General features: G+C 37.4%; 1 protein-coding gene across 1 annotated transcript in view; it reads right to left on the bottom strand.

The window, feature by feature from the left end:
- Nucleotides 1-6,924: 6,924 nt before the first annotated feature.
- BBS9 (Bardet-Biedl syndrome 9) overlaps nucleotides 6,925-21,510 on the bottom strand; it is a 285,204-nt gene continuing 270,618 nt past the window's right edge. Inside the window, exon 23 of the mRNA XM_041466709.1 lies at nucleotides 6,925-10,489. Within this exon, the coding sequence (XP_041322643.1) occupies nucleotides 10,443-10,489 (47 nt within the window). The 3' untranslated portion in view covers nucleotides 6,925-10,442. The remainder of the gene's footprint in view (nucleotides 10,490-21,510) is intronic.

Here is a 21,510-nt window from a genome sequence, read left to right as displayed (position 1 = left end):
AATTTTAAATATGTATTTACATGTGGTATACACTATTTATTTTAGGTATCTTTAAACCTAGACTCTGAAGTTGGCAGTTTGGCAGGTCTTCCAAGACGGAAAACATCTTCTGAGAGGTTGTTTGGTGATAAACTATTTTCAGACACAACAGAATTTGTGGCTTAAGGATTCTGGAGTTTTAATTCAGCTAACTTGAAAAACAACACTGAGCTGCCTCTTTACCAAGTTACTTAAAATTCCTAACAGCTTTAATATTGCTATATATTATTTTAATATTAATCTAATTATATTCATTATTCTTATATTTGGATTAAATTGAAGTCAGTCTATATGGCTGTAGGGTAGCTTGTATTAGTATGCAAGTCAGATAATAAATAAGACTGCTATTATTAAACAGAGAAAATTATGCTGCTGAAAGTATTTTGGAAACTGCTCACCATGCTAATAGACCACATAATTTAGACCTTTTCCCTGGAAACATTCTCACATTAGAGTAGTCCCAATGAGGTCAGTGTGAATAATCCCATCATGGGCAGAAGGTCCTCTCCTGCAGGCACTTTTGGCAGCAGGTGCCCATAGGAAGCCAAGATGATTCCATTCAAAAGTGGGGTGACTGCAGCATCAGGGTGCCCCTGTGGTCAAGGTTCACTTTGTGATGCATTATCCAAGAAATGGGTCTCTTCTTCCATGGCAGCTGCACTTCCCGAAGCCACAAAGAGAAGAAATTTGGGTCGGTGGCAGCAGTGAGTGCTGAGCATCCAGCCAGCCATACCTCTGGCCTGAGGATACAAGATCATGGTCCAGAAGTACTGAGGACACTCCACCCCACTTAGTTATCCCTCACATTCCAACTGGCAACAGACCTAAAATAATCCACAAACTCAGCGGCTGTTTGCACCTAGGGTCTTCCCTGGGACAAAGTGGTTTAATGGAAACTAGACAGAAAGAAACCCAAAATCCAGCTGGAAACCTCTGGAGAGAAGATGTGCGATCGCTCCATGCTTACAGACTACACCATGCAAGCTGCGTGACTTGGCTGCCCACTGGCATCACTTGGATGGCTTGAGAGGGACAGCTGCATGATGGAGAATCCCAACCTTTCCCTAGAGATCACCCAGGATGGCATTTCTAAACTTTCACAATTACTTTCTTAGATGGATTTGTTTTGAAGTAGGTGTTTACTTTCATAAATGCTCCTATGAAGAAAGAAAAATATCAAACAACAAATTACAGAACTGAGAGTTTCTCTGTCCCACAATAGAGCTGCTTTCAATTGCTGCTGTGCTAGCAGTAATGAAAACAATTGGACTTCTTAAAAGACCATTTCTGTGCATCTGTATTTTTAAAAAAACCAACCTCATGATCGAAATGATGATGACTTCTCATCTGAGCATTTCACAAAATGACAATGCAGGCCATCTATTAGAGAAAGTAATTCTGTGAGCACTAGCCAGCGCTCACAACAATTCCATGTTTTGCCTTTGGATCCACTCCAGCCGAATGAATAGACAGCACATTTCCCAAAATGCAGGAATTTTGCAGCCATGAAGCACACTGAGGACAACAATCAAGCCTCAGCTTTGTAATGACAGGATTTCAAAAAATGGCCATTTAATTTAAAATAGTCTGTGGTTTGTAAAGCTGTTTCTGCAGAGCACACAGAGGATGAAATGCATACGCTTTCACAGGCCTTCAGCTGCTGGCCCAAGTGCAAAGAAAGATTAAGGCAAGACAGCTTGAATTTATATGATGCAAACTAGAAGAATCAGGAAGAAAAGATGGCTCTGAAAACTATACTTTGTTTTGTCCTAGAAGAGGGATAATACAAACTAAGTAGTTTTTTTTACAGCTAGCAGGATCTAGCCAGATTGCAAAGGTGTGAGCATGGGAGCAGCCAAACAATAGCTCTGTTCTCCCACAACCAATTTCTCCAAATCTGGAGTCTTACTTTCTGGGTTCCCACACTGAACCACAAGCCCCAAGTTTAATTAAAAAATGAATGCAATCCAAAAACTTATTGGTTAGCTTTGATAATGCAGGCCTTGGCAAGGGAAGGGACAGGGACTGAACCAAGCCAAGCAGTGTGGTACAGCAATTCTACAATATTCCATTGGGCACACAGTGAAGATGAAGAGAGATGTGGAAAACTGTAAGGAAATGCAAAAAACTCTAATTCAGCTTATGAGTATTTTCTAAGCACCACTCTGTGGTATAGTTTACAATGGGTGGAAAATACATAAAGGGGAGCCAGAATACACCTCTAACATGAACTGGGTGAAGACACAGAGCTGCACAGGGACACTGTCTGAGCCTTGACTGAACCCAGATTCGGTCTGTCCTAGCTCACAATAAAACCCACACTCTGTTCACCACAGAAGCCACATGACTAACAGTCTAGCCTCAAGCAACGATGAAGTAGGCACAAAAAATTAAGGAGAAGAGTGCTCCTTTTGCTTGTACCCTATGGCTGGGGTTTTTTTTCTGCACAGAAATGTCCCCTGGCCACATTGGTGAGTAAGTTTACAATTTTGGGAGCTGCTCCACCACACCCGTGGGATGGTGAATCAGGAAGAGTTATACAACTTTGCTATTTATGGGAGGTTTCACCCACTTACCTCTGCTGTGGTGCTCTCTCTGCCTGCAGTTGTGCACAACCAGTTTTGAAGGATGGGTAACCAGGAGTAAAAATGATATGGAGAAGGAATAATTTGTCTTTGAACTCAGTGAATAAAATTCAGTAGTGAGTAGTGAGGGCAATCACCAGAAAGAGACAAACGAATTTCAAATCACAAGTCAACCTGGAAATTATTTGGTAAGGAACACCCATACAAAAAGTCACAGTGCATGTAGATTTCCATGTATGTTATGACAAAGCCCCCGCCCAACTCTACCGCAGCAATCCAAGCAAATAAATATACAGGTAAATTCCTGAACTCACTTGTAGCTCAGCCCTCAAGGTATGGACACTCCCACTGGTTTGGGATCTAAGAAACCTAATTCAGCTAAACACTTCAGGGTTCATATTTGTGTTTTGGTCTAATTTTCTTCTCAGTGCAATGTTTTTCTTTTCATTGCAATGATCCTGAACAAGTAAGACCAGACCGTGTTTTTGTGTGATCAAACTGTCAAGCTGAAGGTAGGGAGCTCACCAGGCTTAGCATCTTTCAGCATTCTGTAAACTGGAAGCCAAAAACCAGCGGCTAGGCTTGCAAAAGTTGGTCTTGGTGAGAAGCAAGAAAGGTTAAACGCACGAAGCTCTGTTAGTCATTGGGATTTATTTGCTCAGTTCTAATTTTAACTTTGGTTAGCCCAATAAAAGGTATCACATCACTGTCTGGGTAGCTGTCGTACAAAAAACAATGCAGCTACCAACTTTCCTCCATTGGATGACATACTTGGGCAGTAGCCCTTTAAAAAAAAGCATCAGCTTCTTTAGCGCACATTTGGTTTTCCATTCATATTTTTCCTGATGGTGAAAGCAATGTTATTCATCCCAGAGAAGAATAGATACATTGTATTTCAAAAGTTGAATCAAAACATGCAATTTGCCGCAAATTTTCCTTCTTTCAGGATTTTTAAAACACACCTACAAAGTGGCTGCTGGGCAAAATCATCAATTTACAGTCAGTGGAATTTGGTAGAAAAAATAGGTAAAAGGAAAAAGAAATGAATGACATGATTGCAAGAGCTGACTGCTGCTTACAAAAATGCAGATGATGAGAAGAAGGACTAAAAGCAAAGACTCCTCTCCCCATTAAATGAGCTAATAAATGTTAAACATGGAATGACTTTTTTATAAAAGAGACAAAAATAGGAGAAAAAACCCCAAACAAAACAAAACATTTCTCTGTGGTATCTGGCATGGGAGCATTTGGACATGATTCTGCTGGGAATCCAGTTCTTTGGGTCTCTTCTTCCTCCTTCCATGCCTTCTAAGTGCAGCCAGAAGGGACAAACCTCTACATTTGAAATACTGTTGCCCAGAACAATGGGGGAAATGCTCCCCTCACAAGTGACACTCCTCCTGACTGCCTTTGAGACATGTGCCCTGAAATAGGCAGTCCAGTGTCATGACGAAGGAATCACGTCGTACCACCATGAAATACCCAGTTAATGCTGGAACAGGGTGTTCAAATGCACTGCCAAGAGAAATTCTCTCTGTTTCTACTGGATCAGAAGCAATCACCCCACATTAACCAAGATGTATTCTTACAAGTTCATAGGCCCAGCCATGGCTCACAGAGAAGGAAGACACTACACCTCCAGGCAGCTGGAAAAAAGCAGTTCCTGTTATATACGCAGTAACTTGACTGTTCTCCAATATTTATGGATCTTGACTTCATTATGCCATCAGGGAAAAAAAAGTACAATAATCCCCTTTATGTCTCTTGTAATTGAATCCAACCATGAGTATAAAATACTGTGAGCATTTGAAGTAACTATTAATTACTGACTGCTTGCTTCATAATGAATTGGAATATCATCTGTTATAGACCAACTTTTTCATATATTCTCTAACACTTCCAAGATGCTGTGAATCTAAGCTACCCTTTAAAATTAATGCAGTATTAAAATCAATAGAATAAAAACTTTTTTCTTTCTCAAAGAAACTGTAAACTTTGCAAATGGTCTCATCAGATTTTACAAAGTAAGGAGGACTGGTCTAAGTCATCCTTGAATCATACCCTTGCTGGTTCCTTGTTTGTCTAAGAATAGCACCTGTGCTACCTTCATTAACAATGATATAATGTCTCAGTGTAATCAGAGGACACTGGAGCTTACAATGTTTAAACAGTATGTGAAATTCAGGAAATAGTAATTGTAACAACAAAACCAATTTAGAGAAACCATCACAGCTTTTTAAAAGACAGAGGGCCAAGCTTTGTGCTGATCAAATGTCAAATTAAGTTCATTCTTCTTAAGAGAATGTGTTTGGGAAACACTTTCTTTCCACATTCTCTTGGTTGAGGAGCAGAGGGAGAGCATGCTGCTCATTGCTTGATTTCCTAAACTATTTAATAGGATTGCTATGATTGTTGAAAAGCTGCTATGATCATCTAAGAGTGACTTCATCTATAAGCAGCTAAAGTAATATGAATAAAATGCTCGGGGGTTTTATTTTGCAAGTGCCTATTTCACATGCAGCATCACTCTGCAGAGAAGCAATCACGTCTAGGGTGCAGTGTGGCAGCTATTTAATGAATACCCACTAGCTAAGCCTCATGCATATTATGTTTTGGAAAGTACCTTTTGGAAAGACCCTCATAATTGATCACATCATCTAGCTAGGAGTTCAGTCGTACTAATATGTCATCTTCTTTTGACATGCAGCCCTCAGCAGGGGACTATGGACGCTCTCCTGTCAAAATCAATAGCAAATACTCACTTAAATTTATCAAAAGTAGATTTGGGACTCTGAATATACTGTCAGTCTGCTGGAGTTGTGGTGGAGGGTGAGGTATGATTGGCACTGATGATTCCCACTTAGGAAGCACTCCAAGTCTCTACTCTGCTTATAAAGACAAATTATAATATCTTATCAAACACTGTTATCACTTTGTTCTACAGCATTAACTGGTTTTGCAGAAACTAATTTCCTAAAGGAACAGTTTTTTATGATGACAGTGTGGTGTTGCAGTGGTGCTAGCAAACAAATGAACAATATAATATGTTGATACTTAATCAAATGGAAAACACTCCCATCAGAGTTCACATCAATTAACATAGTGTAGCCTGAGGGTGGGGATCTCTTCCATGGCTTCTGCTTACTTTCATGATTTTTTACCTGATACGTAAGAATCCTTTCATTTAAAGCACAAGAATGGATACTGAAATCTTCAATACAGCAGGTTCATCTGAAAGCAGGAATGCCTCTTACAGACACAGTAAATCCAAACATATAGCAATACATATAAAAGAAACATCAACCTACAATAACTGCACATAAAAACAAATAGGTATTTTACTCCCTTTCCTGATTACAACAACATGAAACTCTTGGAAAATACCAAAGTGTTTTAAAATAATAATTATACTTATTTAAATCTATGTTCATGTTGCATTTGTTCGAACTCCTTGATATGGCAGATATAAATATAGAGCAGTCAGGACACTTTGTCGGACAAGACCAGGTCAATTCTATTAGCTGGGTTATGCTTCCATCCCATCATTAACTACAGCACTTGCCATACACTTAATGCCAACAGAAGTGCAAAGTATCTCTGCTGTGATCTGCTGGTCTCCTGGAAAAAGCAATTCCCCCAGGTTAGCAGCTTCTATGCAGCAAACAACCAGCTGTCTTGCAAAGGAGGATAGAAATAATCATTCCTGATACTATTAACTAGTACAAGAATTTACAAGACAGGGGACAAAAAGTAGAGAGGAAGTTCAAGATTCTAAAACAAGCAACTTTTTTTCACTGTTTACCTAGAAAACAAACTCATGTTGAACTTGATCTACTAGAGTATTAGGATAAATTCTCATTGAAACAATGGATTCATAACCTCTTCCAGCTGGGGTGAATTTTGTTAATTATAAGCCTGGCCCTGTGGGCATGTGCCCTCAACAAGATCAAGGCTCATGAAACAGCATAATGCTGTGCAAATGTTATCTTTGAGTTGCAAAGGAGCTAAGTCACCAGCAAACAGCACATGAAGATACCACATAAATACCAGAGCAACCTCATGCTATAAAGGAGCAAATGAAGAAAGCAACAAGACGTGAAGGGGTGACAGCAAACAAAGCTGTGGGAAACTCAAGGTTAATTTTAAATGAAGAAGTGATACAGAAGCTTGGTTTCAGGAGTATGTCATATATTTTACAGCACTTTTGCACCAGTTGGTTTTTTTTAGTATATTATTTATAAACAAGATTCTGATAAGAAGGAAGAAACTTATTCAATATGATTCATACCCTGTAATTTTATTATTTTTTTTCCAATGCTGAAAGAACTTCACCTAGAAATACAATCTCTGCTCAACAAATTTGAGTTTATGGCAGTAAATTACTCTTTATAAGCAATACAAGAATATTGAAATTTATCTCTAATTCTCTCTGTACAGTAAATGCTGAAGAAGAGAAAATAACAAGACATTATGAAGCAAAGCCCAACCCCTTGAAAGCAGAGAAATGTTGTTTTTCTGTGTCACAGTTGAATAATAGTTGGACAGAAGAATGAATCTGGGGCTGGCAACCACAGTCTTAGTTTGAACTCAGCATTGTGTACAAAGCCCAAAAGATGAGCAGCGTCCAGACCTCCAGATTTTGGTCATCAGAGTAGTAATTGTTTTAATCTGTTTTTCTAAAAAGCAATGGCAGAAAAACAAAGTAAAAGAAAAGCCATTGGACAATAACATTCTGAAAATAAACTTCTACTAAGAAAATAAACTTTAGAAGTATTTACCTGTTTAACAGAAAAATATATGCTTTATGTTACAACTTATTTTAGAAAATGTGTTTTGAAGTTCTAGATAATAAAGATGTCATGAGTCACAGCATTATTTTCAAAATGTCACAAAATTCCTTCAAATTTATTTCAATAAAATTGTAATTTAAAATTAATTTTAGTCTTTGAGCCACTTAACCATATAAAATCTTATTCAAATAGCTAAACGTGCAGATGGGCTGCATATTTAAGTTGACCAGAAGAGCTGAGCAAGAATTGCTATAAAATCCTGTTCAAAACAGTTTGACTGGCCACCAGTGCCTCTCCCAGCTTCAGAAACATTGCTGATGAGAATCAAACATATGGTCCCCCCAAACTAGCAATGTTTCCTTACATTCCTTACACCTCACTAGCTTCCAAACTTCCTGTAATTGGCCTGATTTTTTTCCCAGCCAAAAAGAACTTTCTTAAAATTCAAACTACATTTGAGGACTACTAAGAATCACTTTACAATATTTCCTCTTAGGCTGCTGCATAAATGACTACATTTCAATTACTTCCTTCCTTTGAATTAGATGGACTATTTGGCATTGGGGGAAAGTAAGTAATTTTTATTAAATGCAACTTTTAAATCTTGATGATACTATCAAATACTGCAATTTAGAACAATATACAAAGAGGTCATACTTTACTACTACAGACAGTCCTACCTTTTTCTTCCTTTCCCCCCTCCCCTTTATTACCAGCATATTTTCTCCTTTTTGTAAAACTATCCTCATGAGACCTTATTTTGCAAAGCATGGAGCAGAAAAGGCAAATAAGAGTGCTTCTGAGCATTACATCTTAAAATGACAGAAAATAACTTAAATAAGAGTGGATGATATAATTGACCTGAGTGCCTACTTGTCATTTACCCTAAAGTCCCAGCAAAGCCAGGCAGCTCTGAGCACTGGGATCACATTCAATAATGGGAATCATGACAGAGTAATATATTTCACAGAAGTCTCATAGCAGTGAACTTTCCAGCTACATTATATGCCTATAATTTAGGATTCTTTGGTCCAAGATTCTACACCATTATGGTATGAGCTTCTGTAGTAACTGTGGTTGATTTTTCAAGATTCCCTAGTAGCCACTGACAAAAGGACAAAAGAAGATTTGAGATCTATAGTTAACATTTAAGCCTAACAGCTACAGTAATTGATTAGTTCTCCATGGACTTTTTTGGTCACTGAGGTGTGTACAGAGACTACAGGAGATTATTTTATTGTGTAATTTTCACAGCGCAGCAGGGTACCTTGACAATGGGTTGGATACCACCCTCCTGACAAAACACCACGGGGGAGGGATCAGAGTGAAGAAAACTCAGAGAGCAGAATCACTCCATAACAAGCAGGGGGTAGGATTTTTTTCCTTCCTGGGAAAGAAGCAAGATTTCTGGCCCCACAACTTGTAGATAAATCTGAGGTCTCCTGGGGGACAGAGTCATTTTTGTTGGGAGTTACAGCTCACTTCAGCCCTAGAGGTGTCAGAGGCCTTACCCAGTTCCTTGGCTACTGAGCTATTTAATAGCTAACATGTTGAAAAAGGCTTCTTGAAACAGTTGTACCATGCACTGAGCCAGAATAGGGCCAGAGGGTTAAGCAGCAGATGCACAAGAGCTGCAAAGCTGGTTTTGTTTTAGGGGTGGGTGGATGTAAAGAAATTGAAAGTAGACATGGAGATGACGAAGGTTGATGGCTTAAGACATTCTAAAAAATAATGTCTCCTTATTAGCCACAGATCAAGCTAGCATTGACCACAGAAACTGTTACAACCTCTTTTGAAACAGGACAAAAGTGAGTTGGAGGAGCCTTTACTACAGCTAGAACAGGAGACGGTGAATCCCTGTTGAAGAAATCAACAGGAGTGAGTGATGTGGAGATGGCTCATGTACTTGCATCTACTACAAACTAAACTGCAACTATCAGTGCATTCTGTATCTGCCATCCAAGAGACTGCAACTTATATTTTGGTATGACCTAGCAACAGTAGTTCAAATGCCTGCTTATACACTTGATCCTGGTCTCAGTTATTTTCAGTTCCAAGTGTATTTTAGTAATAACTCTCAGAAATCCAGACATCAGCCTGACTCTTCCAAACTCTAGGCCAAGGTCCTCTCAAAGTTTGCCTCAGTTGTTGGGTGTTGTGTTTCAGGCACCTTGCATGGGCCTGACCTTCAGAAGGCAAATACTCAGAACTTCCAAAATACACAACACTCAAAGCACCAAAGCACCCTCCAACTGGATAATATAAAATTAAGGCACTCAAAAATTGGTAGTTACTTTTGAAAGTCTTACCCCTAACTAGAGTAGACTGGTTGACAAGAAAAGCAGAAATCACAGGTAACCATAAAAAGATCCATGTGTTGCTGTGCTCAAGGTACTTACAGTGTAAACTTTACTCCCATTCATAGTGGCATAGTTAATGGCAAAAGGGTTTGCCCTTTATGTCCAGTAACCATATTTTACTCTATATCTCTAGAGAACAGGAGTCTGTATAAGCAATGAGAGATGGGGGGAAAAGAGTTGATGGATTACCAGTTTTTCTCCTGGTGGTGAATTCAGCTGTCTGGAATCATGAATGTTAGTACAGGAGGAAACGAGATAATTATCTTTTGTCAAAACTGTGATATAACAAATGTTAATATACTCAAAGGGAGGTGCGGTTCAGAATATCTTTTAAAAAGACAAAACACATCATGAAACAAAGTTTGCTTTTAACCATGTATAAACAGTCTTTGATCAATCAACTGAATCCTTAGAAAGGGATGATATATCGCAAAACACAACACCCCTACCACAGTTGGGTATGTGCTTAAACTTTGCTCACAGAAAGGATGATAGCAGTTGGCAGGGAGACCCAACCAAATTATTAGAGTGGAACTTTTTTTTTTTAATATAAATTAGCACAGTCCTCTCCTTCTGGAAGCTGCAGTCACTACAGAGTAAAATGGATTGGTACTGCTGCGTTATAAATGCATCTGGCATCAGATAAAAATTTCTCCTGAGGGTTGTCATCAGAGTTCATGGCTTTTTGTTTCCTCTGCTGCATCCTCACACAGACCTGTAAAGCAAAAAGGAGATGCTTAGAAATTTAGTGCAGTTGGCAACTACATACACTATATTGTTGATTCTATCAGTTTGTGAAAGCCTTGGTTATAGCTGGAGGAAACAATTTATTACATGCAAAACACTTAGGATAAAAATGCTTAACTTGCAAGTTCAAGTGCTCACAAGTTCAGAAAATAAAAAAAAATAATACAATAAAGGCCATTTCACATCAGCTTTTCTATACATATCATGGACAATAACAGTTCAAAGTACAAAATCATAGACTACTTTTGCATCAGAAAAAAATGACAGAGAACAACTGGGCATATGATCAGAGACACAGTCACTCCAATCTACAACTTGCATTTATTCTGTCCCTTTTTATGGGGAAAAAAATGACAATATAAGTTTCAAAACAATTAATTTGAAATGAAATGAAAATTGAATGCATATACTCATTAACAAGGATATACTTACAGCTTTACATATGACTATCAGCGTGGACAAGAGGAAAATAGCCATACTCTTACATTGAAGGTAACTTCTACTATAAGCCAAGAGAATGAATTTGCCATTTTCAAATACTAGTTCAAGAGATTAATCAGTCTTGGATAGGATAATAATCTTAGCAACAATGAATCTGACAGAATTTGAAAAGGGGGTAGAGACTCACAGAAAGTTTCTTCAAATATTTAGGGAGAAAGAAAACAGTGGATGATCATACAAATTTTTACACACACATACTTGAATGACTACAATGAAAAGTGGTTATTTCATCCAGAAGTTTCTTACATATGCACTCTTAGTTTAGATTGAAAACCATTTAAATCCTTTTCTAATGAATTTAAGCAATCCAAAATAAATTGGCACTATCTCCAAATGATATATGAGTAATAATAAAATAACACACAGATTTATGAGGTTTGTTTTGATATGCTTTTTTTCCTTCTTCTCTGAAGAAGGCTAAAATCCCTCAACATACAATGAAATGATCCAGCAGGTCAGTGGAATAAAATTTGAGCATCCAATGTTCTAAACCAAAGCCACCAGTCTCCTATCAGCCTAACTGCTTTTACAATCATGTCCACACAGAATTTAGCACCAACCAGCTACATAAACTTAAATCCACGTGCTTTCATTCAGATCTGTGCAATTTCACATGATCAAAACCGTCTAGATTTATTTTCCAGCTTTTATTTTACATTTCCAATGTTTTTGGTGCTTGAGGATTTTAGAATTTACAGTGGTTTTCATGGGTGATGGTACTAAACTGAACAAATGTTATCTCAAGCCTTCAGATAAAAAGACTAAAGCAGTAAAATTTCAGCAACAGCTGGAAGCCCAAAGCCCTGAGGGTCTGAGAAGTTCCCCTTACTGACATTGCTAGTTTTTTTTTTTTTTTTTAAAGGACAATTAAAAGTATCATGTTAAGAGCTGACTTGGGGTTCCAAAGGTCAGCCCTCGAATGGCCATTCCTTTGTTCAAAGCTCTCATCACGCAGCACACGCTGGGATGCCAAAGGGACCAGCAGCAGGTCCCATCTTGTTTCATCAATGATCATGGGGAAGGGGTTAGGTAGCATGACAAGGAAACTTGTGGATAACAGGAAACCAAGATGAGCTACAAACCTTGGGGAGGAGAAAGAAATATTGCTCTAGGACCAAGCGATTAACAAATATAAGAGAAAGTAGAGGGGATACCACTTGAAATGCACCGTGGAAATAACAGACTTTAACTTGTTTCACTGTGCTACTTCTGCAGGGCTTTCCTCAGCAAGTATCTGTGTTTTAAGTTATGCACAGGCAATGAAACACCCACCATGGCTCAATGCAGTACAGAAACCACTGCAAAGCTACAATTACCACTGTTCCTGACTACATAGCTTGGTTAAGCTGTTTAGAGCTCTGCCTGAAAAAGTACCTGAGAATATCTTGATTTCCCACCATAGTCAAGGAAGATAGTGCCAGAATTATGAAACTGGCTGCTCCACACTCCTATAAAAGCTGGACATACACAAAATCTGAATGAGAAACAGAAAAAAGGAGTTATGACTATGGTCAGCTCTTTGTACCCAAAAAGAATGGTTGCAAATTTACCAGAGACCAAGAGTTTACCAACTGTGCATGGGTGTTGCACATTTAAGCCATGACACTGCCTCTGCACAGTGCCCTCAGCCTCTTGACATTTGAGGACTGGCTGGCTACTGGACCTCCAAGAGGCATAACAAAACAGAAATTAAAGAAGGGAAGTTTACAAAAATATCTGGGGGGAAAAAAACCTCTCAATAAGAAGGCTATATGATAATGCTTTTTTTCCCCCCTTTGTTAGGCTGAAAGCATGGCCTGTTAAAAATTAAAGTGTAATTATAAAGTTACAAAAAAAATTCTTTGAGCCAAAAAATAGTGCCCAGTGCCCAAGACACTACCTTCAAAATCTGTTACTTCCTTGACATTAACTTCTTACAAAAAACCCTTGTGTCTATTTCTACAAACTGCTGTGCCAAAGTGAACCATGAATGGTTACTTTCACGAAAAGCCATGGATCCACTAAATCTAACACATTTACTGTAATTACTGGCTGGCAGAACTGAAGTCACAGAGCAGGATTTACCCTGGTTTCCCACAAGTTTGCACAACAGCTCTGTAGGTTCCAGCTACAGGGAACCTGGAATACTTCTGCATGGATCAAAGAACTACTACATGAGTAAACTGTGGGAGAGGTGAGCTGACAGGTGAGGCACAGACTGCAGCTATTTTTATTGTGCAACTCCAAAATGGGAGGCAATGCAGAATCAGGAAAATACAGCTTGCAATAACCAGCCTTCCCACCTCTACCCTGTATTTTTTCTGATATGCAACTTTCATTAGTCATCTAGGAGAATAACATAAATGTCATATTGATCTAACTGGCACATTCTACATTATAGCAGATGAGATAATTAACATCAGGGAGGTTTCTTATTAGCATATTCCAACAAGCTTAGGCAGATCCTAAAAAATACTGGGTATAAATATAAATTCTGAAGACTGAGGCTTCTTTACCTCATTTTATCAGGAACAAAAAGCTTCCTTTCATCTTCATCTCCCCCATTATGAAGTTCTCTCTGGTTTGTTTTATAGACCATCCAAAAATCCTGTCATAATAACACTGGTCTGAGCAGATACACTTAGAGACATGTATATTGAAAGGTTTATGTCTCTGTTTATTAACACAGCTACAAACTGGGAAGCTGCTTTTGGAAATAATCATTATAAGTTTTAACTCAGCAGTAGGCAACTACAAGCACCTCCGAGAGCTTTTGGAGTTCAGTTTTCAAAACAGAGCCAGAATACGTGACTGTATTAATATCCTGATTAGTAACATGAGATGGAGGATATCTGACACCAAGAAAGTCACTTAAATCCCTCAAATGCCGTGTATTTGTCAATTAGCACCCTCAAGAAAGCAGCTTCTATAAACAAAGACACAGAATACTTCAATCATGTTATTCACCTCTTCAAAAGCATGACTTAATACACACATATCATTGAGTCACAGAAAGTTCATTTGTAGATCAAAATGTACTTTTGAGGCTTGAAAACCAAAAGTTCAAAGAAAATCAGTTATAGTGACAGAAGCACCAAAGACAGCCGAAAACCCCCAACTTTCCTGGGATTATTATTCATGCAGTTAGAAGGGAAAAAAACAAAACCTCAATGACACATTTAAAGGGAGAGATTATATTTGAGCATGATGGCAGTAGGGAGGAGAAAGAATCATTTTCTGTAGTCATAAATTGTTCACACTCAGCATGATGCTGTAAGGTTTAAAGATGTTCAGGTTAAATAATTAGGCAATGGAAGAAACTACCCAGGGAGGTGGCTGAGTCAGGGATATGGGAAGTTTGCAGAGACAGGGCAGATGAAATCCTAGTGGGGATAGTGAAAAGGAAGATACACAGGTTTTGAATTGGATGACCTAAAGGATCTTCTCCAATCCTATCATTTATGCAGCTATGATTCATGCTGAGGAGAACATTTTGGACCCTTATGAATTACTGGCTGAGTTTCCTGGATACTATTGTACATTAGTCTACTCTAAAGCATGCATAAAACTAAGTCAAAGTTGGCTTTGAAGTGTTTGATCTACAATATCCAATACTTCCAGTCTCTTTTTCATACAGTGACTCAGAAAAGAGCTGTTATAACAAGACAAAAGTTATTTTGAGTTCAGATTAAGTTAGAAAAGGGAGGCACCCTGCTCTTCAGCTATTCCCACCTAAAAGAGGAAAAAACCCACCCCGTCTCATTGCCTAATGGTCAGTATTGCTATTTCTAGACCTGACATAAGAAAGCTTTACAACAAACTAGAGCTTTAAAGTAACTGCTTTTTCATAAAATTTTGGATGCAAAATTAAATGTTCCAAATGACCAAAGTTAATAGCTTTTTGCTTTTTTGTTAACAAAAGATGACAGATTTTTCCCAGCACCTTTAAGTCATATTTCTGAAAATCATAATTCTTCTTTCAAGAAGGCCCATCTATTCATTACTAATGATTTTCTTTTCATTAAAAACTACTTTAGGAAATGTATACTACTTCCTTTTTCTTAGTATTTAACCTTCGATCTGTAAACACAATCCAAGGGGCTTTTCAAAAACTTGAGGAAAGCACCAGTCTTGCTTATCAAACAGACACAGTCTAGTAGGAGTCCAAAATGGATTACTGTAAAATCAACAAGCGACAAACTTTCCTGTACTGCTTTAATGGGAGAAACTGGACTTCACTGGTATTCTGTATCACTTTTAATGGGCTAATAAGCTGAGAGGGGCCCCAGCATTGCCTCCCTAAGTCACCAGTGAGTCACTGACCACTGCACACGTAATTTAAAAATGCTCAGATTTTTGTATCAGAAAGTGGAGTGATGGTAGCTGAATAAGTGGGAAGCAGGGCTGACTCATTTATTAAAGAATTGTGTAAAACAAATAAATTTGTTTTTCATTTAGTGTGACTGAGAGAAAGGGCTTCATTCAGTGAACTTTGCTTTGTCCTAAGGGACCATATACATCACAGGGTGGATAATGTGAAACAACCGTTTCCACCCCTGTAAATGTGCCCCCCACTAACTGCGACTAACACGACAAATCCAACCTACACGAAGGTATCCACTGCTGCGTTTCTAAATGCCACAAAATAGCAGGGGTAGAAGGGGCAGCTCTGACCTTGGGGAAAGAGGAGTGTCTATTCACACAAAACTCACAAAAACCTTGCTGAAGTCTTCCTTTTGTCATTCTGACTTAATAGTGGCATGTAGTAGCCACAAAATGTAACACAATGGAGTTAATAAGGAGGTAACAATGACAAAGGCAACAATTACCAAATGTCCACATAGGGTTTTTTAAATTAAGTTTTAAACAACTTACAAAGTTTTTGCACACTCAAGCCTCTAGGCATTAGCCCTCAGTATGGTTTCTTTAGGATTTTCTTCTGATTCGTATTTGGAAAACGCTCAAGACATATGAAATGTTTCTCATATAGAGTTTGAAAACCAGGAAAAACATCCAGTGGCAGCACTAAAATTTCCCAAGGTGCACACCTGCTTCTTCTAATGACTCCAGACACATACACATGTAAATATAAATATAAATACACATACACACACAGAGTTGGAATAAACACATTCTCTAAGAACTAAGGAGTTGTCAAACCAACAAATCCAGCTTACATATATATATATATATATATATTAAGGAGATCAAGATGAATGAGATGCTAGTTAATGTGAAGCACTGTAGAGCTCTGTAAACAGCACTCTAATAACAGTGTGTTAAGTTCCACTTAGGAACAACAACCAATAAAATTCAAAAATTATTATAGAGCAAACTGACTATGCTTGTAGTATGAAAACCTGTTTGAAAAACAGTCACCTACCTAAAATCATGTCAATGATCATTATTATAGGAAGCATAATTGTGATGAAGATGGATGAAAAATACTCATTTTCTCCAAATATCTGACATCTCACAATCACTACGAAATCCTGGACATTTTTTCCCGGAAAGTTTGCAAAGGTTTTGAAAATTGATTGTTTTCATTTAGAGATCCTCTCAAGAAGTCACAAATTATACATTTCAGCTGGAACTGATATTTCTTGCCAGAAAGTAAATCCTGTAAATGAGTTTGCTTTTCAGTAGCCAAACCTCCCTTCTTTCTCATTAGCTATTTGCCCTTGTCAGCATGGTAAATTAATTCAGTGGCTACTAAGCCAAATATGCACAATACAAATCTAAGATTTAAGTAATTATGGCCATACACTGTTGCTTCAATTTATTCTTCATCATGCCTATATCTTCCCATTCACTGCAACCCACAATCCTACTAAGCTTTTCAGAAAAAGTTGGTCTTTAAGAATTTGCTTTCAGAAAAAAACCCCCACTTGGACCATGTACCTTGAGATTAAACAGACTATAATATATTAAAACCAGGGTCTTTTTTGTGTGGACATAGCTCTTGGCTTTTTCCTGGGGAGAAGCAATGCCATAGCAATCAGTCTTTTGCCTGCCTGATTCGCTGTGCTGTTGTGTTGACTTCCCAGACAGACGACCAGTCAGCTGTCTATTAACAAATCCTTTATCTTCCATCACCATGACAGATAGGCAAAACTCCAGGGGTAGGTTAGCTTTAGGGCAAGATTTTCCACCATTTTCATATGAATAGCAGTGAATCCTACTCCTGAAGACAACCACCCAGAGTCTGCCTGCAGGAAGATCTAAGAGACTTCACAGATACCATATATATATATATATATATATATATATATATATATATATAAATATACACATACACACACACACACATACACATATATAAATATATTACAGTCAATTTCTATTTCTTATATGTTGGTGGCAGCTCATAATTAATGTCTTGAAGACCTACAACCTCCAAACATTCCTCATCTATATAAAGTCACTTGAGCTAATACTGAGCAAACTTTTCAGCTGAGATTATTTTCATTTGAAATCTGTAAATACAGGTTAAATAAAGCATAGGCCAATTTTCTGCTGAATTTATCAGAATTATTTGGTTAAAATTAAATAACTACAGCATTTTTTAAATGTTAAAAATTCTTTGAGTCTTCATTTCACAATGAAGCATTGCAAACAAACTTCCTTGAATATATATATATATATATATATATATATATATTTTTTTTTATTTTTTTTTTTTTAATAAGTTAGTTGATATGAAGTCTAAGTGAAATACTTCATTTACGGAGAAAAAAAAGAAACCTGAATAAATCATTGGAGCTTGTCCCAAAAAAACAAATTGTCCAATCTTAATTTCTTCAAGCCAGAAACTTAAAAAACCCCCCAAACCAACCAGTTATTCACAGATCTCTACTCTTGTGTACCTGTAACTTAAGTCAAAATAGTGCAGTTATTCTCTTAATATGCCTGATATAATTGTTAGAATGAAGCTTTCAGCAACTTATCTATGACACATCCATACAAAGTACAGGCAGCTTTAGCCACACCATCTTCTGTAAAACATAGAATAAAAACTCTACTAAGTTTATAGGGGGAAAAACCCCTCACTTTTTCTTGAATAAAGAGTCTGATACAAACTTGTCTTTAGAGCCTGTGCTGTACTTCTTGAATGAGTTTTACTTGTAGGGCCACAAAACTCAGTACATTACGTACTTTGTACATAAACATCAGTTTCTCCAGTAGAGATTTCCAGCGTGTCCATTATAGCCCATGGCTTGTCAATACCAGAAAGATATCACAAAATAGAAGAAATCCAAAAAGAACAGCATAAATAGTTGTGTGATTTTGTAGAAAACAGAAGAGAGGGAGAGAAACAAAATAGCTAAAGGCAAAGCAACATTAGGAATTGTTCAGTAAAACAGATATGAAAGAGGATCAAGAAGATGAAGTCAAGGAAAGCAATATTCAAGGCTGCTTTAATGCCATGTATTTTCCCTGGGGAAGTAGTGGAAGCACATGGCTTATAACATTTGCAAATTAGTATCACAATGAAGACAAAAATCTGGTGGTCAGGGAGATGGTCAAGCTGATATAACAAGAGTTTTCCATTTCTAACTTCTATTATCGTACAACAGATCTGAGGTGCTACAAATTCCTAAGCACTGTGTAATATTCACAGAAACATCAGCTTTTGCTTACCATCAAGTATTCAGCAACTGAATACTCTTCAGTATGTTGCTCCTTGTTAAAATGGAACATTACAGTGCAAATGATAAAATCATATTCAAGATTTCCATGGGTTCTTCTGGAAATAACATACAACAGGATTTTACCATTTGATGTCATTTTTCCTTTGGAGTCTTGTGGGAAAAAAATACTTTGTTAGAGAAGTAAGTTTGAAGAAAAATGTGTTAATAAAAAAAGAAAAAAAAAAAGGAAAAACTACTTTTGTATAATACTTTCCAATCTTGAATTTCACACATTCTTTTTTAAGCTACAGTATATGAGAAAAATGCTTTCAGGAGGTTTTTCCCCAATGCAATCTTTTGATAAGTCTCAGGGCTGGCTTAAAAGCAAAAGAACAAAATAAAAAGAGCCTGTACTAAAGTAACAGATGAAATGTCATATAAATGGACACTTAACTCCTTTCTATTGCTCACCAACATTCTGAATCTGCTTTTCTTGTTGTTGTCTTGGGGTTTTTTGGTGCCATTGCCCCTTTTCATAAAATGTTACATTGCAAATGCAAGGGATGATTTTTGGGGGAGGGAGTGGCAGTGTATCATAGAATAACTGAAGTTGGAAAGGACCCATCCAACTCCTATATGAAAGCACTTTGTATTTTTTATCTGATATGTATTCTAAACTGTCTTAACATCTCAACATGCTAAAGACCTCCTTATACCCACTACTTTCCCATTGCTAACAGTCTTGTCTCATAGAAATGGAAGTGAGTTACCTCCTGCTGCACCCCTGAATTTCCAAGCATATCTTGGCCATAGTAACTATAATGGGAATTTCAGTACTCACAACAAAAACTGTAAAGCTACTCAGAATTGATGATCCAATTAAGGATCCTTATAGCTCAAAGCTGAACAACAACTAGAAATTTCTGTGCCCTCCAACCTCACAACAAGCAGCAGAACCAGAAGAAGGGCAGCACTTCGTGGGACTGAGCCTTTTATCACCTCCAGAAAGAGAGTAGAAGCCAACACACCAGCATCTAAGGCTTGGAATGATGAAAGTAAGAGTTTTAAATGTATTATGGATTTTCTCATGGGCTCAGGAAGCAATAAAAACTAAGTACAGTCAGACTGCAGGAAACCAATATAGCTTTCATAATTTTTTGTGACTTTAGGGAAAACATGCTCAACTTTTATAGACAGCCAGTTCAGTATTACAAATTTTCAGGAAATGTCACTGCTATGGGATTCCCACAACAAATGCAGGCTATATTGAAATTCCTGTTTTCTGCAAGGATGCTGCTCAAAATAAATTCAAGTTGTGTAAATGGTCATGTGAATTTACAATGCAACACAACTCCTTCATCACAGGTTTTTCATAGAACTGAATACAAAGGATACTGGGAAAAGCAAGATTTCATTCTGGTGGTTATAGAATGTTGACTATTGATTAACAGGATAAGTGCCTGAATAAAGCTAAGAAAGCAAAGACAAACATGCTAAATCAAAAAACAATCCTGAAAGATCTAATAAGATTTAAAATTCCAGAAAATACATTGAAGTGCAAGGAGAAGGAGACCTTTTGTTGTGCAATGTTTCAATTTATCAATCAGTGCAGTCCTTTCCAACTTTGGAGGAAGTTTAAACAACATCAGTGGCTTGGCACATTTTAAAACGGAGTGCCAAATCCCAACATAGTTAAAGGGTATACCACAGATAGTTAAAAAAAAAAAATCCTTGATTTAAGGTCAGGTACTGTAAACACTTACTGTGGTTTATGCATAAGTAATTCAACTGAACTTAAGGAGTCCTGTAGGAATTCTCACACATGTAAATGCTTGCAGTCAAGCCTAATTTTCATACTATACAGTCTTTTAACCTGCCAATCAGTTTTCTCTTTTTATCCTGATGAGTAGTGTAACATTACCAATTAAATATTATTAATTAACGCAAGCAATGATCTTTCTTAATGTATGAAATTTAGGTTTCCCTGATAACAACATCCATTTTGTAACAATTTTTTATTTTTGTTTTTCAATTTTTTACACTTTACTGTGCCCATGACTTGCAAATAATGTTGATATGGGGTTTTTGTGGGAGGTCATAAGTCTAAGAAAATCTGGTGACATCACCCAAGGAAATGCCTAAGTCCTATATTACATTTAACTCAATACAATTTTGTTTAAATCTTTTGAGACAGAACAGCATCTGTTTCCTAAGAAAGTGTTCTCAAAGGAGTCTCTGCTTTTACACATGGCAGTTCTGATCTCTCACTGCAGGAGAGCTTTACATCAAAGTCCACAAAAGCTCCAAAAGCTCCATTGGAGCCTCTCAAGGTGATCGTTTCAGCAAAATTATAGTGAGAGAAACGTTACTGAGAGACATTTTGTTACAGCAAAAGTGAAATTCAAATACTGTAGATGAAGATTTATCCAAATGTAGACATATTCCTACTGTGCCTGCCCATTATCTGTTCTGCTAGGACATTACAGAGAGCTGGACGCTATTGCTTCTCTCCCAGTGCACTTGCAGTTTACACGTCTTGTTGCTGCAAACAGGGATATTGTTGGAAGAAATGTTTTGAAAGGAGCTGTGAGTTAAGGTATAGACTAGTTTTGGCTTAGAATGGCGAGAGTGTTTTGCAGCCTCTCATCCATGAAATCACAAGAAAATAAACATCATCCTCCCAGTATTTTCAGCGAAAGGTGCAAAGATCTGATCACCTGAATGAAACGGGCCAGCAGAAATGCATGACTGAACGACTGAAAACCACTCATTCAAGCGTGAAGATAAAAAGTTTAATCCATAGATGATGAACAAGGAAACAGTAAAACATATGAACAACAACATGTATCAAAATTTTTAATAAACTGTTTAAAGTAGC

Source organism: Pyrgilauda ruficollis, unplaced genomic scaffold (genome assembly GCF_017590135.1).
Source record: "Pyrgilauda ruficollis isolate IOZ18807 unplaced genomic scaffold, ASM1759013v1 scaffold2, whole genome shotgun sequence".
Classification (NCBI taxonomy): domain Eukaryota; kingdom Metazoa; phylum Chordata; class Aves; order Passeriformes; family Passeridae; genus Pyrgilauda; species Pyrgilauda ruficollis.
The sequence above is the reverse complement of the archived record's forward strand: the minus strand, read 5'-3'. Positions and strand labels throughout refer to the sequence as shown.